The 27,030-nt window shown below is 30.6% G+C and overlaps 1 protein-coding gene across 4 annotated transcripts in view; it reads left to right on the top strand.

Annotated features, from left to right (window-relative positions):
- The window catches only part of LOC129913564 (uncharacterized), a 410,935-nt gene that overhangs the window by 258,954 nt on the left and 124,951 nt on the right, over positions 1-27,030 (top strand). For all 4 annotated transcript variants that reach the window (XM_055992304.1, XM_055992307.1, XM_055992306.1 and 1 more), the window contains 3 exons: positions 5,082-5,220; positions 5,290-5,359; positions 5,649-5,759. In XM_055992304.1, coding sequence (XP_055848279.1) covers positions 5,082-5,220; positions 5,290-5,359; positions 5,649-5,759 — 320 coding nt within the window. The remainder of the gene's footprint in view (positions 1-5,081; positions 5,221-5,289; positions 5,360-5,648; positions 5,760-27,030) is intronic.

A 27,030-nucleotide genomic window follows, 5' to 3' on the forward strand; every position in this document is an offset into this window, starting at 1 on the left:
AATCGGTCCATCCGTTTAGGATGTAGATCCTTATACAGACAGAAAGACAGACGGACTTCCGGGACCAACTTTTTTGGCATTCTTTATAATCGTAATATCATGGAAAAGTGTAATCTGAACTTTTTTTAGATGTGAATTAGTGATTTCTACAAAATGGCATACCAATTTTAATTTAAATATTTTTTTTTTAAGAAAATCGGTTTTCGGCCGATGATTCCTAAACACCCTGTAAAACAATTTTCTTGAAATTCATTGGTGTAACAGCCCTGGAAATTTCCTTCAAATTAAAAAAAAAACTGTACCGCTACCTCAATCCGTTCAAAAGTTATGATTTTTGCAACGAGATAAGTCATTTTGGACAACAGTGCGTCGTCGTCGTGTTGATAAGAATTATTAATGAGCGAATAATGGGAAATAATCTCACGGAAGGGAACACTAAATTCAAGGATTTTTTTTTCTTCTTCTTCTGGCTGCTTCCCTTAAAAAACTTTCCAAAAAACCTCATCTCTGTGTGTACACACAAGAAGAAGCAGCAACAGCAGCAGGTCTTCCGACGCAGCTCGCGTTACTGCCGTAACCATCAGTATTTACGCAACACATTGCGAGGGGAAAATTAAAATAAATATCGCGAAATCTTTGGTTCCAAGACGTTTTTATGATGTTTTTTTTTTTTACCTTGTTGCTCTTCTCTTTTGGAAAATATCTACACTTACTCATATTTTTATCAGCTTTTGGTTTTTTTTTTTTCGGTAGCAAAAGGAACAACTTTTAGCTTACCTTTCCATACCATCAACGCAGGGCTTGATGATGGTGGGGGGACATTGCCACTCGTGGTTCTAAGGGGATTCATTTTTATTTTCTTGTGTCCTTTCCATGACTCTTAGCGACCTTATCAAGACGTTTTCAGAGGGCTTCCCGCACATTTTGTCCTTCTTAAAGAATCCTCCCCTACTCCTCATCCCTTGAAAAATCAAGTTCTTCTTATATTCTTTCGCTCAACGAGCTTTTTCCTACTCCTCCTCCTTTCGCTTAGTAGGTACAAGGAGTGTTTTTGAGAATTGATTTAAATTCAGCACGATTGTTGAATCTTAATCGTTGTTCTGGACCCGGGTTCCTTGGTTTCGGTTAGGGTACTAACCAAGGGAACTGGGTCCATCAGCAACGCAAAAAAACACAAACACACACACAGAATAGCGGTGTGTTATTTCAGCCAGTCACATTTGTGGTGGTGAGTAATTAGCATGATTAAACTTTGTATTCTATGCGATGAGTGGGAGTCGCTGGTGCTGGTTGGGGAGATATATAACAGGACAGAAAAGAACACAACGACGAGCTGAGGTTGGGTCATTTAAACATTTGTCAAATCATAAAATTAAATTTCCCCGAAGAAAATGAGAAAAATGCAACTCATCATGTCGTCGGGCATAATTAAGTGTATTTTTCTTCTTTTATAAATATTAGTTAAGAGTACCTAGGTATATAGACCCTTTAGTCAAATAGCCATAACAAGCTTTATGGTGTAGGGAGTTGGAATTTTATATAAGATTTTGTGAGAAAAGTTATATTCACGGTGTCGTCGAATGTATAAGAACCATTATGAGTCCTACTTTTTTTAAGCTTGATGTATGTATGTTGTTAAGGGTATGGCTAATGGTCTTGACTTAATATTCAAAAAGGTGTGGAGAAGTGATATGGCTGATATGGTTAGTAAAAAAAAAATATTAGAGAAAATTTAAAACAAATGAAAGTATTCACTTATTAGCTCTTTCTATTTGACACCGAGGTGATTCAGTAAAAAACTTACATTTCATAATTTTGTCATTAATTGATGTCGTAGAAGTTTGAATAAATATAGTCAAGTCAGGTTCTGAAATTAAAGGAACGAAAAGAGAAATAAAAATATTTTCGATGATACTGAGAAGCATTGACTTATTTGTATTGACAATTTTGTGTTTCTAATTGTTCGGTTTCAACCGTTGCCGTTGTAGAAAATACACTAGCCCAAAACATAAAAGAAGTGTAACAAAATTGTTATTTGTTTAGTGATTTTCGTTAGGCTACACCTACCTCAGAGTCAAATTTTCTCAAGTGGGCCATCTAAAACCGACTTCCCGAATTTGATTCTTTTTTTTGCATATATAGGAAGATTTATATGTTAAAAATATTGTTCCAAAGTATTTTTGAAAAATTTCAATTTTGTTAAAACTTATAAACACATGTAGGTTTGTAATTTAGTTAAAATGACTTTATCTCAGTAATGAAAAAATAGAAATTAATGAAATTTAGTACCAATTGTACGCACAACAATTTACTGAAAAAAACATTTCAAGAAAATAACACTAAGTTTACAAAAAAAAAAAAAATGAAAATTTTTTGGACACCAAGTGCCGTTACACTTTTCGTATATTTGAGCTTAGAAAACTCGAAAATCTTATCTAAAAAAATATTTATGGATAGGTTTTTGAGATATGATTTTTCAAAGTTTTTTGTCGTTGTTTTTTCCATCCTACTTAGTATTCGGGCTATATCTTGAGTAATAAACGACTGATCTGAACAGAAAAGCCGGTGCCTGGAAGCTAAGTAAATAAGCAACAAACACTAAAACAACTTATCTGGGGCACTCCAGGTTATAATTAATTAATTAGTATTAAAACATTTAAAAAAAAATCGAGTTTTTAAAGAAAATTTCTGAAAAAAAAAACTTTATTACTGAAAGAAAAATTCAAAATCTTTTGAATCCTCATAGTTTTAAATTTTTTATGTAGGTATAGTACATGGTTCAAAAATACCAAAAACAGTAGATTTTGAAAGTCCAGATTATATCCAATTTTAGCCGTACCTATTCAATTTTTGTGACCATTATGTTGAAAGATAAAGTATATTCTTTTTTCCTTTACTTATAAATGCTCAAATGATAAAAATAGACCATTTAGTAAAAACATCAAAAATTTCGTTTTTTTTTTCTTTTTTGTACAGTTTTTCTTAAGTTTAAATTTTTAAATTTTTTTAGAAGGATACACAGCGATAGGAAATGTAATTATCTACAAAAAATTTCCTAAATACATTTTCAAATCCGGCTTTCTTTTCGAGTTATAGACAAAAACTCAAAAAGTAACAGAAAAAGTCGAAAATATTGATCGATACAAAAATAGTCATATCTTTATAATTTATCCATAGATTTTGAAGAAAATTATCTTTTTATCTTTGCAAGAAAGTTTTTTAAAATGTTTTAATAGATTGCACTTAAACATCTTCAGTGACCCAGAAAAGTTGTTGTAGTGTTTGTTGGTTATTTACTCAGCTTCCAGGCGCCGGCTTTTCTGTTCAGATTAGTCGTTTATTACTCAAGATATAGCCCGAATACTAAGTAGGCTGGAAAAAACAACGACAAAAAACTTTGAAAAACCATATCTCGAAATCCTATCCATCGTAACTTTTTTTAAAGTGATTTCCGAGTCCCTGAGGTAAAAGTACGTAAGAAAAAAATAGCGGGATTGAGTGTCCATTTTGGCTGTAAACCTGTGTAATTACCTAATTACACTGGTTTACAAGGGTTTTGTTGCCGAAACAAAAATATTTTTTTCTAAAGGTTTTCGGTGTGCTGAACTCGAATCCGAAGTCAAAAACAACTAATCAGCTCCCGTTTTTGAGATATTACCGTTAGAAAATGCAAAAAAACTTTTTTTTGAGTTCTTCGGATATTATTCTTTTGAATAAGGAAAATTGTTTGAGCATATATAGTAACGGCTTCTTTAAGATATCTTTCGTATTGCCCGAGATATCTTAAACTGAAGTCAGTGGGTTTGGCTTCATATATCATAAAGAATGACGTTATAAAATTCATAAAAATACCAAACAACTGAGGATAACTCGGGCAGTAAAAAAGATATCGGAAAGATTTAAACAGATTTAAAAAGGTGGTAAATAGTTCTTGTAAAAAACGTTACTGAAAATATGCTCAAACAATTTTCCATATATAAAAGAATAAGGTCCGAAGTGCTGCATTTTCTAAGGGTAATATTTCAAAAACGAGAGCTGATTAATTTTTTTTGACTTCGGATTCGAGTTTAGCATACTGAAAACCTTCATAAAAGTATATTATAGTTTCGGCAACGAAAAGAAAGTTTAGATTTGTTCACCAGTGTTATTTATAAATAATGACTGATTTTGTTATAAACCAATTACATTTTTTACTAACTTCTCGAGTATGTAGGAAAACCATTTTTCTAATATTCGATTCTAAATTTTATAAGCTCTCATATAAGGTATCTGAAAGAAAATTTTAATGCAAATCATAAGAAAAAAAAAGTTATGGACGTTTAAAATTTGCAAAATATCTTTTTTTTTGTACAATGGTACGATTAAATTGTGTGAAACTAAAGACATACGCGGGCGCAAACCTATTACGTTTTGTAGAGCTTGTTAAACCGATTATTAAACGGTATTTAAAATTCCGTAACACCTCAAAAATTAGAACTTAGGGCCGAAAAACGATTTTCATCCATTGCAAAACATCTAGCTATACGTCAATTTTCACCAATTTAAGGTTTCTTGGCTGTTTTACAAAGAACACATTTAAACCTTTTCAATAACAGCTAATGTATAAAACATTTGGTTTGGTTGCACCAAAAAAATAAACTCTAAAATACCCGCGGGAAAGTGCTTTACTTAAAAGTTCGGCACAGTACTATATTGGATAGAAAATCTTCAAACTTACACACACTTTAAGGGAAAAATTTTTACACTTTGACAGAGTGAAATAAGTTGATATTGATAAGAGTTCAATTACCAATATTAATTTTTGTTGTAAGTTTCGCAATTTTTGGAGAAATAGCAAAATTAATCGTTAAAAGCTACGTTTAAAAAGTTCACCCAACAATTGATTTCTATTTGGTGCGATCTACCAGTTTTGAAAATTGTTTTTACATATGCTTAGATATTCATCCATAAGTCACTCAAAATTTTAAATCTTGCAAGAAGAAGAATCTTCAAAGTTCCAATTTTTTATTAAATTAACTTTTTCTACAATAAAATTATTATTATTTTGTCTAATCTATAAATGATTTTCTTTTTAATTGCAGTTTTGATGTTCGGGGGAGACCGTTCGAAAAAGCACTCTATTGGTCCGATACAAATTCGTTTGGACCTCGAGCGTATTTTGTTACAAATAAGCAACCTGCCAAATTAACAGTTGACAATATTCAATTAGATGATGAAGGAGTAAGTTAGACAATCTTTCACTTTTTTTTTAAAGAAAATTGAATAATTTTGCTTATTTTCTTCATTCAGGTGTACAGATGTCGAGTAGATTTTCAAAATTCACCTACCAGAAATCATAGAATTAATTTAACGGTTATTGGTAAGTAAGATTTCTTCATATACAATACAATGTAACTTTCAACCATTTTTAAAAAGAACAATTCATTATTTTCCGTCTGTTTTATTGCATACACAATACATGATCTTAACCATAAAAATGTTACTAAAAAACAAGCTATAGAGGCAATAAGAAACAAGTCGAAATTTAAAAATCTAATTTATAACTCTTTTTGTTTATCTCATCCTCTCATCTCGCTGTCTGCAACCGGAATCATTATTATCCTCTTAAACCAAACAACCAACCAAATAAAAAAAAACAAAAAACACAGTTCCTCCACATCAGATACTCGTTTATGATGCATCTGGGCGAGATGTTGCTGGAGCTGTTGGCCCCCTTTTAGAAGGTGACAACATCGTCTTGACTTGTGAAGTTCGTGGCGGTAAGTACATAGAATAGAATAAATGATGAAAAATATAAAAGCATTGTTTACCGTGGTCGTGACTATATATATACGATGTTAGTAGTACTTGTAGATGAAAGCGCCTGCAAACAACGACATATTTGCAGCACTTGCAATTTAAGCCACATCTCATCGTAGCGAAAAACCCCTTTTTTCCACAGAGCTTAAGGGTAACTTTCTTATTCTACTGTTTTATTTTTTTTTTCCTCCTTTTGTTTGAGGGTGTGTATGTTTTGTTGCGTTATCGTAAATCATTGTAAATTGTTTCGCTACCCAATTTTCTTTGCTTTTTCTGTGGAAATGAGCGAAAAATTCTTTCACCATCGAATAAATCATAATTTGTGTTCGTTTTTTTTTTGTTCCACCATGCAGAAGAAGAAGAATAAAGAAACTCGTTTAAAAGGTTCTTTGGCCTTCGCCAGTGTACAGTGTTACCTTGCATTGGGAGAGTATAATGCTCTTGCTGCAATTTATCGTTTTTCTATGTTAGTTTTATGGTTTTGTAATTTGAATTTGAAACTGAATCGAAAATTTGTTTAACATTTTAGTAAGCATAAGGAACAGGCGAATATCGATATTTTAAATATGGTGACCCAATTTGTATGGTCTTATTTTTTCAGGATTTTTAAGCCACAACTCCAATAGGTATTTCGTATTTTTGAAATTTACATTTGTATGGCCATCTTTAAATTTCCTATATTTTGTATTAGGTAACGCAAATTTTTCAATAACACCGGCACACAAAATAAAAAAAGTGTCATGTACCAGGAACCAGACCTATCTTTCTATATGTTTTTGGGCACGCTGAATTCGAATTTCAAGTCCGTTTGGCCCTGTCACCCTCCAGTTTTGAGTTAAATGCAAAAAACTAAAAAAAGGAAGTTTTTTGCCTTTTTTGGGGTCTTTTTTACATTTTTCTCAAAACTGTAGGGTGACAGGGCCAAACGGACTTGAAATTCGGATTCAGAGGGTCCAAAAACATATAGAAAGATAGGTCTTGTTCCTGGTACATACAACTTTTTTTTTGGTGTGCTGGCACTGTCGCGAAATTTCGCTTTCATCCCTGGCACACAAAAAAAAAAAGTTCCATGTACCAGGAACCAGACCTATATGTTTTTGGACTCGCTGAATTCGAATTTCAAGTCCGTTTTGCCCGAACACCCTTCAGTTTTGAGAAAAATACAAAAAAACTCCAAAAAAGTCATAAAAATCCAAACAAAATGCAGTCACAGCACAAAACTGGAAGGTGACCGGACCAAACAAAATTGAAATTCGGATTCAGCGTGCCTAAAAACATATAGAAAGATAGGTCTGGTTCCTGGTACATGACACTTTTTTTATTTTGTGTGCCGGTGTAATTTTCGTTAAGCGGCCCATAGACACCACACTTGTGTCGGGGTGCGGGAATGTGTGATGTGTGTGGGCTGGATTGGACACCAATTTTCGGTGTGAGACACGGAGCGAGTAAAATCAAAAGATTTTGATTTTTTTGTGTCGGTGTCTCAATCGGGGTGATGTCTATGGGGATGCGCGCACACAATTACTATGTTTTTGCATCTAAATTGTTGTTGAGTGCGGAGCGTCGGAAGTTTTTTCAGTAAAATGTCAATTCGTGATTGCGAATACTGCTGATTTTTCCTCTTTGAGATTTCTTGTGTGTAATATTTGGTGTGGCGTGTGTGGCGAAATGCAACACCGTTTTCAGTACACCGGTGTGCACACAAGTGTGGTGTCTATGGGCCGCCGCTTAATTAAAAAGTTACTGGTAAAAAAAGTTGACACTAATACATATTTCTCAATTATTTAAAAAAAAATAGAACACTTGCCATAAAGTTATCAAAAAATATGTATAAAAAGTTCGTTAAACTCAAAATAATTTAGGTAGTATAATTACCTTAGGCTGTGTCATTTTGAGGCAACTTTTCTTTTTCAAATAAAAAACAGGCTAAACATTTTCGAAAATATGAAGATAAAAGTCTCTCAAAAGATGAGCTCTTAAAATTAATGTTTAGAGGTGCCTATGTATTTCTGATTTTCATTTTTCCATATAAATAACATGGATAACAAATTTGTTTTTTTTCTTATTTTTACAAAAAAAAAAAAACATTGTAAAAACTTACTGAAATATGATTCTTATAGTAAATTGAGCACTCTACAAAAAGTCTTCTAGACATTTTTTCATAGAGTAAACCCCACTGAAGTTATTCAAACTAAAAGTTCAAAATATATGAAATTATGACTTTTATTTCGTATAATTTCGTCGTTATTTAAAAAAAAATTTAAATTTGTTTGCTCACAATGGCTTATTATGGTTGGAAATAAATACAAAAAAATATTCCTAAAGTTTGAAGTCTCTAACATAATTCTAACCCATGCCTCTAAGCGGTTGAAGTTTCTTATGGGAATAACAAGGGATTTCGGACCTTGTACGATCAGTTTTAAATTCCAGCCAAACTATTTGTTCCAAAAACTCGAAGCTTTACAGACTAAAACCTTATAGTTGTAGCTATCATTCGGGTTTTTTTTGTTGAGATTTTTAACTGTTTTAATTTCGAAGATTCAGCTCGGTAAGGAAAACCATTTTTTTTTTCAGACTTTTTTAAAAAGTTGTTCTTTACACATAAAATGTACAAAATAAACAAAAAAAAAAAAAACATTCGCTACAAACAATTAAATATTAAAATTTTAGATTTTTCCAATATTTTTTTTTTTTTTTTGAGAAATCGAAACCGAAAAAGGTCGCACAAAAACTGTAAAAACTATATTTTTTGCCTTTGGAAGCTTCTAACATAATCTTTAAGTAATGCTCTATCGAAATAGAACGCCATATTTCTAATAAGTGGCACCAATAGTTTTTAATTGGCAGTTAAATTTGAAAGTTTGGCTTTTTTTCAAAATAATCAAATGTGTGTAAGAAGAAGAACTACGAAAATCAGAAAAAATAGTTTTTCCAGATAAACCAACGTGGTTTTATTTTTGGATTTTACGAAAGTTCCTAAAAATAAATATTAGATAGTTATTTTTTGAATTTTTGCATCTTTATATAAAAATAAATTATTTAAACTTTTTTTTACTCCCTAAATATCGAAATACATAACTAAGTAAATAATTAATTTATTGAATTTTTAAAAAATACGTATTTTATTATAGCTAAAGGGCTGTCGATTCGCATTATTAATTTTAAAATTTACGATCTTGGGTTACAAGGGGTGAAATGAATAGCAAAAAGAAACCATAACTTTGACCAATATTTTCATAAAACATAATAGTAATACATTTGAAGTTATGTATATTAGGGTGGACCAAAAAAAATTATTTTTCATTATTTTGATTTGCTCTACCGATAACTTGTTTTCTCGACACAAAATAATGCCACCCTAATTTTTTCAGAATTGTTTGATGATGCACCCCTTTATTAAAAAAAAAATAAGCTCTTTTAGTTTTTAATTTTTTTAAATCTTAAATAATCTTTTAACCGAAAAGCTAAAAAGAATTTTTTTTATTTTTTAATTTTCTCAAAAACTAGAAAGTATTAAAAAATATGGACTTCAGTATTTGCTAAGGAATCAATTATTGAGACACTTTATTTTATCAGCCATTTTTTGTATTGTAATCCACAATCTTGACAAAAATAGTGTTTAATGTGTTTTTTAAACTTTTTTTTACAATTTTTTACTTTTAAATCGAGTATTTTAAAAACAATTGATTGAAATAACTTTACTTTAAAATTAGAATAAAGTGTACGGTTCTAGCTTTTGAAAAAGGTATCATTCATAACACTGTAAGTGTTGCCATTGTTTTTTAATATTTTTTTTTATTTTTTAAAGTCATTTTTTAGAAAATTGCCAATCCCGCCTAAACGGAGCCAGATATACCACCCTTTCCTCAGTAAAAAATGATTGTATTTAACTCCTCTACAAAATACCGTTATCAAATTTCGGCTCCCACTATATAGTACCCTCCCCCATTTTTTCTTCACTTGTTTTGGTACGATCTTTTTTAAAAATTATTTTTCTTTTATCAATTTAAGAAGAATTGAGCTATATAAAAGCACAATTTTTATAGTAAATTTGATGAGGAATACGATAAAAATAAATTTAACCGTTATAAACAACAGTAAAACATAGTTTTTAGGCTTTTTTCTCAGCATTTACCAGTAATTTCGACTTCTAACGCCTGGGAACCAGTCAAAAATATTTTTGTTTGAAAAAAGAAAAATTGATGTAAGTAGATCTATTGATACTTAATACTTTTTACTCAAACAGCTTTTCGATTAAAAAATTATTTTGGCTTTAAAAAAATTAAAAACTAAAAGAGCTTATTTTTTTTTAATAAAGGGGTGCAAGCAACCCCAAAACATCATCGAAAAATTCTGAAAAAATTAATGTAGCATTATTTTGTGTCGAGAAAACAAGTTATCGGTAGAGCAAATTAAAATAATGAAAAAATGATTTTTTTTTGGTCCACCCTAATGTATCTATATACATAATATAAGTGATGGGTTGATTTTGAACCTAATTTGTTGAATGACAAAAGAAATTATTACATCTAGGTCTTAAGCTTCTAGGTAGCACACGTTTACGAAACAAGACTAAAAGCAGTATTCCTTGCAAATTATGTTAACAGTACTAACATAATTTGGTGCTATATTAATGACATGCTTAAAAAAAAATCAGATAGACATTAAACTGTAAAAGAAATTTTAAAATACCTTTACTTTAAAGTTCCTTAAATCCATATGTTTTTCTTTTCTCCCATTAAAACCAACGACAACGACCATCTTGAGTAACTCTTTCACACTCTGTAAACCTCCATTACACCCTGGTGCATTGCAATCCCCGTATATGTACCTACATAAAACATAGTCATACTTGGTTTCTTTTTTTTGTTCCTCCTCACATAGCTTAAACCTACGAAGAAAATTTTCTTTAGTGACCATAACTCAACTTCACATGACAACAACAACAACAACACAACGAAAAAAAACTACTTCCGGTTGCATTTAAGCAACATTGCTTGGAATTTTCAACAACTTATAATGCCGCCACCGGCCATCTTGACAAAAAAATAAAACTTATGGTATGGTTTTTCAGTACTTTCTTGTGACTGGGAAGAAAAACTTTTTCTTTACGTCGCATTTACCAATAAGTAACCAACCAACATATATGCAGTGTGTCCAGCTCAGTTCACATAGTCCACACACATAAGCCAACATGGCAAACAAAAAATTAACAGGAATGTTTTTGACACAAGCTTATGGTTGTTAGGACATGACATCTGGTTGGTATTTAAAGGAAAACTATATACAAATACTTGAATTGAAAGAAGAGAGAGAAAGAATATTGGACAAAGATGTCAGAAATAATTGCATAGCTTACAAGGATTTGACTAATTTTAATTTATTTTTTTGAAAATTAAAATTGACAAGCAGACGACACAAAGAATTTAAGTTGCATTTAAATAGCGCAGTTATACATTTAGCACCACTAGGCACGTCCTCCCTGGCTACACCTACACGTAACCTTTAGAAAAATGTCCTACCTTTCTTTACTCAGGAAGAATACTAAGACCAGCGATCAGCCTTACAAAACTGGGTCTAAGAACCTCGGAAAATTTGCTATTCTGTGATTGTGGCAATTTAGAGAGTCAATAAAATACTATAAGGAATTGAGGTGCCCGGATCCGGATCAACACATCCAAGATGGAAATTATGTTGTTCAAGAAACCGATACCCCACAGTGGCTGCAGTTCTTCAACATAAGTCAGTTCATCAGGCTTCCAGATAAGAGACGAAGAAAATCCAAAAAACTTAGAAAATTGAATGCCTAAAATTCCAAACACCCCAAAATCCCGAAACTTCAAAATAAGCAAAACCCAAATTATGGAAACCCAAAATTCAAACAACTCACAATCCAGAAAATCGAATATCCCGAACAAACATTTTGTCAATGTTTCGATAACGAGATTTTAATTTTTCGGGATTTTTGGTTTTTAAGATTTTGAGTGTTTGGGATCATGGAGAAGGACACAATCCCAAAATTCTACATCAAGAAAACATAGGATTCTGGAAACTAAAAATCCCGAAAACAAGAAGTAGATCATACCCAAAATCCAGAAAATCCAAAAAAATCCAAATTTTTTAGAGGTTGTAATTTATGGATTTGGATTTTTCGGGATTTTGTGTTGTGGAAATTTCGGGTTTTGAGATTTTAAATATTCGAGATTCTGGAGGCGGGTGCAATCCTAAAATTCATAATTTAAGAAACCTAAAATTTCGATTACCCGAAATCGAAAAAACTCAGAATTCAGAAATTAGAATCTCAAAAAATCCATTTTTTCGAGATTTTGATTTGGGAATTTTGAGTTTTAAGGATTTTGAGCTTTCGGGATTTTAAGTATTTGGGAATATTGAGTTCTCGAGATCTTATGATTTTGAGATTCCGAAGACGGACACAATTTCGAAATTCGGAATCCAAAACTCCTAGAATCCGAATCTAAAATCTAAAACACAGCTAATATAAATCCTGAAAACTCATAATCCTGTCGAACAAAAAACCCTTAAAATTCAAAATCTTGAAAACTCACTTTTTCGAAACTTTGGCATGTTGATTTTAAGGGATTTTGGGCTTTTAGGATTTAGGATTCTGGATTCATGGACACAATTGAAAAATTATAAATCCAGAGAGCCTAGAATCCTACAAAATTAAAATTCCGAAAACCCAAGATCCATAATATTGAAATTAATTTTCGAGACTTTGATTTCGTTTTTCCCAGATTTAAGCGATTTGTAGGTTTTTGGGTTACTGGGTTTTAGGAATTCTAGACTAGATTTTTGGAATTTTGAGTTCTCGCGATTTTGGTTTACGAAATTTTGATACCATCTCCTTCCAGATGGACAAGCAATAGAAACTGGTCCATCTGAGATAGGACTTCAACGGACAAGTCAGAAAAAATTGCCTTTAAATTTAATGTGGATTCGGCTTTCCATTGTACCATGCCTAGTTCCTAACTCAACTTAATATTCAAGTTCAAATTTAAGACAAATCGTAGATAAAAATTGTACAATAAAATAGGTAGAGGTACCTAAGTTATTTTATAACCTCTAGAAAGATTGTAGCTGCCGTGATTAAACCAATAAGTCAAAGATAACCAATTTTTTGTATTAATTTCCAATCCAACAAACTTTAATTTTCAAAAAAACAAAAAAAAAACCTTAGAAAAAAACCTTACAATCCAGCTTCCTCGAAAAAAATAAGAAAATATAAACTCCTTTTTCCTAAGGCAAGGACCAGCCAGCGCCGCATTTAAAAACATCAATTTAATTAATTTTCTCATAAATTGCTGGGTCTATTGTTTTCGGCATTTATTTAATAAATGGAAGAAAAATGAGGTACAATCTTTATATAAGTATACACCGATATCCCCGTAACAGCAAAAGCAGCCAAAGGAAAAAATGCCACACATAAAAAAGCGAGTGTATACGGAAAAAACCTAGCAACCGTGAAAAGCAGCTAGTGGCTGCTGGCTGACAAAGACCTAGAAAGCACAAAACTTCACAGAGAAGTACTTGAAGTGCTGCTTTTATAGGGACAGGACATCGCCAATCTGGCTATGAGGAGAGTGTAGGTTGTAGGTATAGCAACCCAACTGACGTCGTCGATGAACGTTGGCGGTGGATATAGCGGCCCCAAGGAACAACTACCTTACAAAATTGCTGAACAAAAAATATAAAAAGCAAGCTAAAACTGTGTGTTGTTGATGAAAGTAAGGCAGAGTAGTGAGGAAAGGGGTGAGAGGGGAATATAAAGGACATGGAGGTACTACCTACTATAGAGGACGATAAATTATATTGAAAGGCTTTTATGTGACTTTTCATCCATGAGTTTGGGGATTTCTTTATTTTCTTTTATTTTTTTTTTCATTGAAGGACATTCTCACACCACCATTTCCCCCCAACCATCAATTTTGCTATAATATTTTCTTCACACATACCTACATTATTTATACAATGGAGTGAATTGAAATCGAAAATGGAGGGCAACTGAGTTGAAAAACATATAATGTATGTATGTAACGTATGTGAAAGTAGGTAGGTGTATATGGTGAAACTAATTTTATTTGATATTTAAGTTTGAACATAGGTTCAGGTACTTTTGTGATAAGCTCTTTTTTTAATAATAAATTTTGTGTGCTGAAAATCGAGGTACCTTTACAGGGAATCTTTATAAATAGCAAATATTTTGTTGTGAATGACAAAATTATGAACAAAATATATACAGTCTGTTTCACAAAAACAGCCATGAACCTACAAGATGGTTTGCATAGGTATAAAATACCAACAAAAAACTACAACTTTCAGGTTCATGAGAAAATAGTTAAAATAGTTTTTGGCCCTTTTCCACCATTTACCTTTTACCTTTTTTTAGCCAACAAATTGTTTATGTAACAAATCCGTTATTTAAGCTCATTACATACTAAATTATGTTGATTCAATGAAATATGTAGATAGTTTTTCGAATCTTATTTGAAATTAAAAAAAAAAAGAAGTTTTTGTTATAAACCTGTTAGTGGAGTAACTAAAGCTAAAAAAAATTGCAATATTTTTTTTCAAACGTCCGTAATTAAAAATACTCTAAGGTCTATAGATTAAATATTCCCGCTGTTTTGATTTTTTAAATTTAATTGAAGATTTTTGTGAACAAAAAATTTTTTTTCAAAAATTTTGCTTAAATTCAATAAATTTACTAATGCCAAAAAATGGTCTAGGCAATTTTATGGAAGGACAATCTTATCTTCCATCGTTTAGGCGATAAATGCAATTTTCTCACAAATTGACTTCAAACACAAAACAAATATTTAAACACAACGGCAACACCTACAATATTTAAATATACATTTTTAATAAGCTAGAAGCTTCTTCATATTTGTTAAATTAAATTAAAGTAAATTGAAGAAAGGGTTTTTGAAAAAATGGTAATTAAACTCAGATTTTTGATTACTAGTAGGTATTCGTAATATAAAATGCATTTATTTTTCAAATTTGTTTGGCCTTATTTATTATGATTTAAAATTATAAAAGCAAATGTCAATGTGTATTACAAATTAAAAAACAAAATTGAAAAGTATTACATTTTCCAATAACTTTTTTTAATAGAAGTTTTGAAAAAAAAATTAACTGATTATTTTTTAAGTTAAACATTTAAATATAAAGTTTTTTTTTATTAATTAAAAAGCCCTTGTTGTTGAAAGTTAAAAAGCAAAAGTTTCAAGTTCTGATTTGTAAAATATCAAATTTTATCAAAAAAATCCAATGAAATTGAAGTAATTTTTATTTATCTTTTTTTTTTCAAAACTGTAATAAACAGGGATAGGATGTTGTGGAATTTGCCTTTTTTTCTTGCTTAATCGTACGACATTATAGATTAAATACAAACACGTTTCACGTCCCCCTCGTGCCAAATATATGTATTTTATTTTGCCTTTTTTTTGCCTTTTCTTTCGTTATTGCCTTTTCTCTTGTTATTGCCTTTTTTTGTCTTTTCCTATGTTTTTTTTATCTTTTTAGCGTCTTAAAGGTAATGCCTACACACAAAACACTCAAATATACAAACAAAAAGCTAACTTACTCAGTATATTACTTACTCAATATATCTATTCTATATTAAAAATTCACTAATAACCCCCACACAAACAAAATTCGAATGAAAAGATCTACTTATGCAACTTGTTTGTCTGCTATTGCTACCATTTATTGTCTTCTACGTTCTATTGCGCGGCCGATAACCGACACGTATCAGAGTTCAAAAGCTAACTTACTCAATTTACAATACTCCATTGAAGAAGTTCTCCAGATTTTGGACATAATCCAGAGAGATTTGGAAGCTGCGAAAGGGGCAGTCGCAAAAGATGTTTTTGAGAAATACGGATCAATTTTTTTTGGCAAATAAGGGACTCGAAAGAGTTGAACAAATAAATTGCTTAATATGTACATTGGAACACAAATCCAGGGGTCGAACTACGGCATACGTACGTTAACGTATTGACGCTTTATGTATCTATCATTTTCTTCTAATTAAATAGAGAAAGCAATAGTCAAAACGGTAACGAACTTATGCCGTAGTTCGACCCCAGAGCACCCGGCAAATGTTGAAGTGGGCGATGTCGAGTTATTTAATTGGAGTCCAGTCGTCTCTACAGATGTAGAGAGATATTTTAGCTCCTTTAGAGCACTCTTAAGCCTGGTACGCTGCTCGCGCTAAATTTTAACTCCATTTGTCACACTTTCTTTATACAACTGCTACGTTCGACCCCACCTCGAGTACGCTTCCCAAGTATGGAGTCCTTTTTATGAGGTTCATAAGAATCGTATAGAATCAATCCAACATAATTTCATACGCTTTGCTCTGAAGGGTCTACCTTGGACAGATCCTTACAACTTACCACCTTACGATCAGCGGATTCAACTTTTAAACATGCAAACTTTGCAACAAAGGCGTGTCAATAACGATATTATATTCTTTCATCAATTAATTAATGGCCAACTTGACGCTCCTGACTTATTAGGTTGCCTTGGCTTTAACTATCCGGGAGGATCTCACCACCTACGAAGATTTGAACTCTTACATATTGACTTTCATAGAACAAACTATGGTATAAACGAGCCTCTTAACCGAATGAGCAAACTTTATAATTTAAACGATATTGACTTTAATATGAGCAAGATGAAATTAAAAAATTTATTTCGAACCAGTGCTCCACAGACGTGATTGTCAGTTAATGTTTTAATTAGATTTTTAAATTGTAAATATGTTAGTATATCATTCTTAGCTAATATTAATTGTATATTGTGCATGTGGATAGTATTTAATTGTTTTTGTCCTACTAACTACTAACACATGCACTAATGATGAACCCTCTGATAGTAGTATACAGCTTGCTCTAAGCTGACTACATCAAAGAATCTGAAGTGAAAAAAAAAAAAAAAAAAAAAAAAATTATCAAAAAAATTAGCCGAGCTAAAATGAGTCCCATACAAATAATCGATAACTTGTATGGAAATTTTATCTTGGCTAAAATTTAGCGCGAGCAGCGTACCAGGCTTTAAGGGACAATCGCAGGCGCTTGTTAACTGAAAATTAAAAAAAACTCATGATTGTTCAAAATTACTGCAATTAATTTGTATATTTCATTCTTTTCTCAATAAATGCCTTTTTATGCCTTTTTGGGAGTTTTATTTTGCCTTTTTTTAAGTTTTTAGGTCCACAAGATCCTATCCCTGGTAATAAACATTGGTTTTTTGAAAAAAAAAAATTAAAATAAAGTTAGCACCTATGCCATTTTTTAGAAACTTCTTATCAACACCTAAAGCCAAAATTTAAAAAAAATTTCAATGCCAGATTTTCGAAAAATTGATTTTTCAAAAAAAATTTCAATTTTTTCTAATGCAAAAATCAATTTTTTTTTAAATTTTATTTTTGAGTTACCTATATTGAAAATATATAAATTCGTTTGTATACAAAATTGTGTTTAGATTGAAATATGTAGTAGTTTCGCAAAAAATTGGATTTAAAAAACAAAAAACGGTTCTATGGCAGATATCTACAATAATGATTTTAGATAAAAGATTTCATTCATTTCACCCGCAATGCATACGGGTCATAAGAAAACTATTGAAATCAGTGGGCATTGGTTTGGATACGAATATGTTCTAAATGGTTAAGGCAATCAATTTGATGCCAAGGACTTCTTTGTAGAACGTTTAAGACCCTACAAGAATATACATTTTTCTAATTTGAAAATAATGGATTTTCAGTGAATTGGAAAATTTTTAATAGTAAAAAAAGTTTTTATAATTTTTTTTAACTTTGACCTCGAATATCTTTAGACTGGTAAGATTAATGAAAAAAGTTATCAAGACTGTTTTTGTGAAGCAATCAATTTTCTACAAGAATATGTCCTGCGCGTTTGATTATTATAATTTTTTAATTTTTTTAAAAAATTAAGAACAAAAAACGAATTTTTAAAGATTTTCTGGATTTTTGGCCCTCAAATATCTATTAAACGGTTATATAAACGAAAAATGTGTATGAAGTCTTTTTTGTACAGCGTTCAATTTCCTACAAGAATATGTAAAGAAATTTGCCAAAAAGTCAATTAATAAAAAAATAATTTTTTTTAGTAGAAGTTTGATGTAAAAATGGAAAATTTCGAAGCGGAGGACCTTCCCATTAATATAAAGAGCTCATCTTTGGTGTGTATATTCTAGAGGTGTCTAAAAATCAAATTTATGGGGTACAAAATCAAAAAAAAAAAAAAAAAAAAATCGATTTATTTGACCCACCCTAATGTATATCGTAAGTAAAAATCAGTAATAATTTTCAAATTAGTAATAATTTTTTTTTATTTTTTATATACATATCTCACTTAAAATGTTTACCTTCATCCCATACAAAATTTAATTTTCTAGGTATTGCAATTTGATTTGTTCAGAATAAAAACAGAGGAACTATTTGATTAGTATATCAAAGAATGACATCAATAATAAATTCCCATTTTACAAGAGTATGTTTAAAAAACTTTTTAATAATAAACTTATTTTTAGAAATACGAAGAAAAAAACAAAAATCTTACTCTCAGTCACAATAAATCATGGCAACTTACAACAACAGAATCCCATCAACTGTAAGATGCAATCACTTTCATTGAGTCATTGAGAGAAAGAAAAAGCAATTATATTAAATCAAATTGAAACTTAATAGACCAAGAATCGATCCAAATACATACAAATGTAATATACCATAGAAACACCTACAGCACCCTCACCAAAAGCATCAATTTGTTTCGATTTTATTGAACTCCTGTGGGGTTTCATGTACCTGCATACCTTCAAGCTATAGTACACACACACATAATAAAGAGTCTTACCTTAATTGCCAACTTTAAATTCACCCGTCTACTGTACACAGCTATAGTTGCTGTACTTTCGATGTAATCAGTAAAAAGAAAAGAGGACTTTTTTTTCTAAAACGAAAACGACGTCTTGAATGATTGAAGTTTTTGAAACAAAAGAACTCTGAATTTCTGAAGAAATTCCAATTTCATTAAAACAAAAACTAAAATAAAAAAAAAAAACTTGTGCAAATACGAATAACCAACTTTACCATGAAACAAATCCTGCAGGATGGATTATTATGTAACGAAACCGTCTGATTTAATCAAATAAATGAACATCTGGATACACGTTTAAAAAAATTGATTTTCCTAACTTTTTTTTTGACGGGGTTTCTTTTTGATATAAAATTGCTATAAATAGTTCGAAATACCAAAAAATTAGAACAAAAAAACACAATAAAGAAGCATTCACTATTAAAAGTCTCCTTAGGAAATTTCTCACAGTGTAGTTTCTTCTAAACAACAAATTGACCTGCATCTGAAACCAATACCGATATTGAAGTCAATTAATTTGAAATTTGTACTTGCCAAAGGATATATCATGCTGGGAGCCTTACAAGTTTTATCCCGTGTTGAGAAGAATAGAGACAGGGTGAGTTTTCTTCAAATCCCCATTCTTACATAAATTGAATAAGAACTTTTGGTTAGAAATTGTGTGTAATAGAACTTACACTATATAGGTGTGATTGGTTATTCTCAAGAAATTCAACTTTATATTAAACTTATATTCTTGATTCGAAATGTGCCAATTAAATTAAAGTTTCATTGAGTTGCTGTCATTTGTTTATCAATTTAATAAATATCTATTCTGTAACTACAGGTTTATTGGTAAAAGTTTGTTGAGACGAAGAATTCTCGAAACGCCTTTAACTTTCCAATAAACTTGTAATATTCATACCTCAACGTTCCTATCTTGTTTAATTTCGGTATTTTCTGATGGTAATACTTCTTTTTTTTTTCAAAAACTCATTTCCTGTATTATTATTAAAGTTGTTTTCTAAGTAAAATTAAAGGAACCGAAATTTGTTATTTACAGGATATCATTATCCTTTTTTTCTTCTTCGTATAAAAGAGTAAATGTAGCAACTAACCAAATCATAGTGGATTAGCTTCATGGAAGTTTTTCTTTTTTGTTTTTTGTTTTTTTTTTCTTACGAAAAATTGGTTTTTATGTTTTTGAAGCCTTTTGCCAACAATTTGTGTGTATATACTGTATATAAACCCACGCAAGGGCAGATTTATAAATGAAAGTATTAACTGAGAAGAAAACCCTTTTGATGGGGGTGTTTTTCGTGTAGTGAAGAAGAGTCTTTTTAAGACATTTTTATAAGGTTTATTTTTGGTTAAATATAAAACAGAAACAAAAAAAAAAAAAAATTAAGAAACTCAAAGTAAAGTCTTTCATGTCCGGATATTGTTTTCTTGTCTAAGGACTTGGAAAGTTTAATTTCATATCTGGGATGGGAGTAGAAATCACTGATCGAAAATTTAAATCTGTTTTTGTTATTTTTTTTTAACGAGGCTAACGATTAATATAGTTGTTTTAAAACAGAAGAATTATTAAAAAATATTTGTATATATTAACTTCCAATTTTGGAATAGTTTAATTTTCTCAAAAACGACTCAAGGAATTTTGATTTCAAATATTTGTTTAAAAGTATGGTCTATATTTTTTTTTTTTTTTTTTTTTTCAAAAATCATGATTTATTGTATACCGGCCATACATTTTTTTTTTAACTTCTGAAACTCCAAGAGTTCCAATAAAGTTCTAGAGAAGTAAATTTTTGGATTAAAATAAAAACACTAAAACAGTTAAATAAAAAAATGGCTATTTTGTAAACGCGACGTTATGAAGTTGACAATTTTGAAAAATGCCATTCAAAAGATAATGAAAAAAAAATTAAGGGTTTATTACGGATTTTTTTTTCTAAGTTTCTGCGTTTTGAAATATGAATTAAAAAAAAACACTTAAGGGTATTTTTGAGTTGGTTTTTATTTTTAGCAATTTTTCGTAGCGTTCTCTTACTTATAGAACATATAGTTTATGGTTGTGCGCATACAAGTGCAAAAAATTGGCATTCCTAAATGATTTTTGACCGAATACCAGGAAAAACTATTTTTTTTTTGTTCCAAGTTTTTTGACCGTTTTTATCCGTTTTTTATTTTATCTTTTGTTTTCTTCGACAGATAAATACCTAAATAAAATTAATACGGTAGATAGATAATATGCAGGACTATATTTGTGCAAAATTTCAATCAAACAGTAAAGTAAAGTTCTATTTTTCAACACGTTCTTTATTTTGATCTAGAGAAGATACAAATTTGATTTAACTTTATTGATCATGCTGATGATATTTCCTTTCATTTAAGTTATCACACATAACGGTACATTTGCTACAAGCTACAATATGTTAAATTAAAAAAAACTTCAGAAATATCTCAAAACACCTTTGGAGATCTGTTGCCCATGACCAGCCAGTGTGGGAAGTACCGTATTTTCAGTTTGAAATTTCGAAATGGTTGGCTTTAAAAAACTCGTACTTTTTTGTAGACATCGCAGAAATATGATTGAAGCTTCATATAAAAGGTTAAATAATAAGCTTTTAGATAATATAAAATTTATTCCAGGTTGTTTTTATAAAAAATTGACTTTAAGATAATTGAAAAAAAAAGAAGATTGATTTTCTTGCTTTTTTTTAATTAAAATTGATTGGGTTCAAAATATTCTAGCTCTTTTTGTAGATGTCGTGCAGAAACAATAGAATTTCAGATGTTATAAAATTTGTATAAACAAAAAATGGATTAAAAAATGGTGTTTGAAGAAAAAAGTTTGATTTTTTCACTTTTTTTCATGAAAAATTTATTGTTTTCAGTAAATTATTTTCATGTAAAAATTTAATTATGGCTTTTTTCTTTAGAAAAAATATTAAACTTTTAAAAGGCTTCTCATATAAAATTGACTTTTAGACAGCAAAAAGGGCGCATGAGCCAAAAATCCAAAATTGAGTTAAAGGCATATTTGACATCCTGAAACAATTCCTCATTTTATATGTTAACTAAAAACAGCGCATTTTCAATTCCAAGTGGCTCAAAATAGTGAATGAAGATGAGCACAACGCTATTACTCCGCTGTATTCCTCAATAGAAAAATGCATTTATTACTAACTCTAAAAAAAAAATTAGATACGCATTTGGGAAGCTTGAACAAAATATAATTATTGTGTAAACTAAAAATTATAATTTTCCTACTTAAAATCATTTTTGAAACTGAGCACATTTACAAATCTCAACCTTTTCCCTTGTCAGTAAAATGCATTTATCTCAAAACTACAAAAATGGATATGCGTACCTTTAATTATTAATTATTTGTGATAAAAAATACTATATTTTTTGGTACCTACCAAAGACCCGTTTTTTTTAGATTTTTGAAAAAAAATATTTATAGGGATTTTAAAAAACATTTCAATATTTTTTTGTTTTTGTTTTGAAAAATCATTTTTTTTAAACGGGTTGATAATTTTCTAATTAAGAATCCAAAAATACGAAACCTAGAAAAAGACAGATCTGTTTGTAGGTACCTATCTATTAATAACCATAGACTTAACGGATGGATCAACATCATTTTTGTGGTGCCTCAGCATGTTTTTTATATCACCGAAAGTTCCAGTTTACATGCCATACATGTCAATTTAGAAATTCAGATATAGACAGGTAAACAAAGAGAAACACAGACAGACATACCTACCTACCATATTGATGTCATCTTTTATTGTTATTTCTAATTAAAATCCCACTCTTTGCATATTGTACAAATTTTATTCGCAAACCCAATCCCACATATTTTGATTAGCGTCATTCAACACCCATCATTTTTCTATTACATCACGCATAGATTTTACTTATTCAACTGAAAATATAAAATTTCCTCTCACACACATGCAAGTAGGTATATGTTTTCAAAATTACCCTTTTGTTCTCATACACAAATAACGGGTTGATAGAATAACCACTAACTACCCACAAGAGCAGTTGCGCTAGTCATTTATTTTTATTTATTAATCTCCACGAGTCCATGATGATAGCATAAAGTAGGTATCTCTCTCGCTACATATACCTCCTGGAACTAGCCGTCACTTTCAGAAAAAAATAATAAAACTTCATATTCTTTTGTTAAACATTGCCGCCACCTCATCTGACAGCAAAACAAAAAAAAAATTAAAGCAGTTTAAGCGCAACCTCTCCTCATTTTTTTTTTGTTAGTCCTGTCCAAGAGTTCTATGACAAACTATACAAAAGAATCATTCGTATGTAGCATGAGCTCGGCCCGGCGCGGCAGCCGAAGGCTCGTGTGACTATGCCCTATGATGTTGAAAACGCGATATACGATACGACCAACTAATCTATGGTATGTGGGTATTATATGGTTCCTCCATATACCAAACTCTACTCTGCTAGTGAGTTATCCTGTGAATGTCCTTTTGAAAGTTGCTTAGTGGAATGTCCACACAGTTGTCCACCAGTGTTGAGGCGGATAACCGTGTTACAGCCAGGTATTTAAGTTTCATAGGACACTCGACATTTATTCAACTGTTTCAGTTAAGTCCTCCGACACGGTATATTAGTCCTATATACACTCTATAAGCCCTTAGAGAATAAAAAAAAAAAAAAACAAAGGACACCACTCAAACAAGTATAACCTTTCCTTGCACTAGCTACCAGGCCATAGCTCTATAATACACTAACAACCGAAAGGAAACAATTTTTCACAATGACATTTACAAGTTTTGAGTAATGGGCGCTGGTATGTTTTTTCAACCCTTTTCTACCACCCCCCATTCTACCCCCTTATCACTCCTCTTTTGGTTAGTCCTTTCTTCATAGCACCCAGGTTTATAAGTGGTGGTATTAACCGAACTCATAGGAAGAGCTTATGTTACTTTTGCCCTAGAATTTCGAATGGAGGGGGAGGGTGAAAAAAAAAAATTAATGCGTGGGAAAAAATTCGTTTAACATTGTCACCTTTTTTTTTGAAATTTTTTTTTGTACCTACATTTTTTTACGCCTGAAACCCTTTAACAAACATGGAATCATTTTTCATGCACAGGTGAATGTTTTCACCTCAATGGAAAAAAGCAGTTTTTTTTCGTCTTCGTGTTCTTAAATATGCTTAGTAAACGAGTGGGTAATGACATTGATAATTACTTGCTAACTACCCACTTGTTGGGGGTGACATAGTTGTTATAATGCGGGCCAAGAGGGTTTATTTTTTTTTCTTCAGCACATAGAGGTATGCTTCTTGTTAAACCCACACTAACCGCAAATGTGATTATCACCCTTTAATTACAAAATGTCATTTCAAGAATGATGGGAGAAAGTGGGGAAGAATGAAAATAAAGGGTTTGTTTTTGAGAAACTTATAGGTTTTTAGGATTCTTGAATTACAGATGTTTTGAAATTTCTGTTTATATCGATCGAAGCCAAAAGGTTCTTTTGAAATGAATCGTTTATTTCAGAAACGACATAAGTCCATGGGCATAAACTTTTCAGGAGCAACAAAAAACTGTTTTTTACTTAAAATTCCACAAAACTTCAAATTTAGAGTATGCCGAGTTATAATCTAGCCTAAGATGCATTTAGGAACCTTTAATATATAAACTTTTTTTTAGGTCTTTGCGGGTTTTTAAGCCTTTAAAGTCGGTGGACTTATGTCGTTTCTGAAATAAACGAAATTTTTGTGGTTAGACTTTTGTTTTGATTTAGCTATAGTTTTTGAACCCTACTTTCGATTTTAATAAATTAAATAGCAGAAGATAGAGTAAATCTTTACCTTTTTATAGATGTATAACTTAAAGGCTTGCGTGTCATGATGTTTGCCAAAAAAATTTAAAACTGGTGAAAATTTTCCATATATTTTGAACCCTTTTCTTTCAGTTTTCGTATTTTGGGGGGTCTGACATGCTTAATTTTTTTTTCAGAAGATGAATTACTATACATAAATGAGAAATTACAAAAAAAAAAAATTTTGGAAAAAGTGGACTTATGCTGTTTCTGAAATAAACGATTCAAATACAAAAAATAATTTTTTTAATTTAATATTTGTATTTAATTTGAAAATACCTCATTGATTCCTCTTGACTGGATAGATAGATGCTGATTAGAAAGAAATATGAAGAATAAAATAAAAATAAAAAAATATAGGTACACTGAAAAGATGAATAATCACGACCATCTCTGAAAATCTTACATATTTTCGTCAATAACAGACAGAAACATTACAAAAAAATTATTTATGGGGTTTTCGTTTGGTACAAAAACAATTTATTTTTTGATTTAGATCTGTCAAAAAGCTGTTTTTTACCATTTTTGGCTTCGTGTGACCAAAAAAATTGATTTATTTTTTGATCTTAGATCAATTTAGATTTTTCGGCAGATTTACCCCTCTTTTACTAACACCACTATGCATCATTACTGGCATCGATCTGTCCATTCCATTATAAATAGAATCCGAGAAAAACGTTAACGCTTTTGAGTAAAAAAAAAACTATTTTGTTGACGTTTGTCCCAATGTATCTGATTATATCCAATTTCAAACCCTTTCCAAAAATTCTCAGACAACCCATTTTCAACTTCTGGTTTCCTGTAAAATAATTCAATTCGAACGAAACAAGAATATGATTATTTTTTATATCAATTAATTAAGCAAGTCCAATTAAATATAGTGCTTATTCTTCTACTTTACTGATTTCAGTAGTTTAAGAATTTGTATTATAAAACTAATCGTCTTCTTCTTTATACGCTCATTATAGCTCGCTTTATGGGACAGTGTGTATTTGCTCACTCACACATGCCAATTTTTTCATTAGACCATTATAATCTCGTACCCATTATAGTTGGACTTTTAGGTGTTCAAATTTTTTTTTTCGAACCAACCCAAGAGTGGTGGAGGTTTCCGTATCTTTTAGTTTCAATGGGAAGATGTTGAAATCTTCAAAAGATTCTGTGACAACCTGAAAACGCTTTGCTTACTCAAAGACATTCTTGCTCCCTATCAACAATTCCGCCTCTACAAAGTTTAACGAAAAGTACCTATAGCCTTAAACAAGCAAAATTGTTAGTCGGATCGACCGTACTAAAACCACCTCCTCCCCCAACTGAAACTAAGTTCAGATGGAACTTATCTAGCAATTTATCTTTCTCGAAGTTAAGTTACGTCTTGTATAACATTCTGTTGAAAGTTCGTACTTATTATAATGTTTTTAAAGCTAGCATAAATTTGTTAAAACTGAAGTAATACAGTAAAATAAGGAGAAAAAAGGGGTAAATCTCGGAATGAATGTTAGTAGAAATTTTTTTTGCTCAATATCTTCCTTTTGCCATTATATAACATATCTCAAAAGTCTAGAAAAATCTCATCTCCGCTTGTCGCGATTTCAAGGTCAAATCGCGAAATGGAGATTTTCAAAATTAGCAAAAATAGGCTATGGTATTATATACACATATGATACATGATTTCAAGGTATTTTTTAATGCTGATTCCAAAAAATCTAAAATCAAAACAATCTGACGTCTCTGGAAAAAGTTATACCTGTTTTTCATCTGTCAACCCATATTATTATACAAGTTGCAAACTTACTACCGAAAAACCCTTAAAAGTTATGGTAGAGGAACCAAATTTTGCATGAAGGTTTTCATATCCATTATTATTATGAATCAAAAAAAATGCAATGAAAAAAACATTCATATCTATGAAAAATTGGTATTTTTCGAAAAAAGGGGACATTTTGGGATATGCACTAAAAAACATCCTGGTACAATCTTGGAATGAGTGCCAATAGGCTAATTTTTTTGTTTCTATCTTTGTTTGGATATTCTATATCTTATGTCAAAAATCTAAAAAAAATCTCATGTCCGCAAGTCTTAATTTTCCTGGTTTGAAGATAAGGTGCAGATTTTAAAAAATTGAAAAACAACACTTCAGATATTTGTGTCAGATCAACATGAATAAGGTGCATTACTTTTTAGGGATGGTCAGGTTGACTTATTGTGAGTTTTTTTGGAATAAGTGTTAAAAAATACCCTTATCATGTCGCTTATGTTGGTATACATATACAAATTTAAACTTTTCTTGCTAATTCTTTTAAGTCTGCACCTAACTTAGTTTAACCTCCAAAATCAGAACTTGCGGACATGAGATTTTTTTTTAGATTTTTGAGGGTAGTTAAAGAATATCCAAACAAAGATTAAAATGAAAAAAATTAGCCTATTAGCACTTATTCCTAAGATGAATAAGAATCTTTTT

This window comes from Episyrphus balteatus, chromosome 3 (genome assembly GCF_945859705.1).
Source record: "Episyrphus balteatus chromosome 3, idEpiBalt1.1, whole genome shotgun sequence".
NCBI lineage: Eukaryota > Metazoa > Arthropoda > Insecta > Diptera > Syrphidae > Episyrphus > Episyrphus balteatus.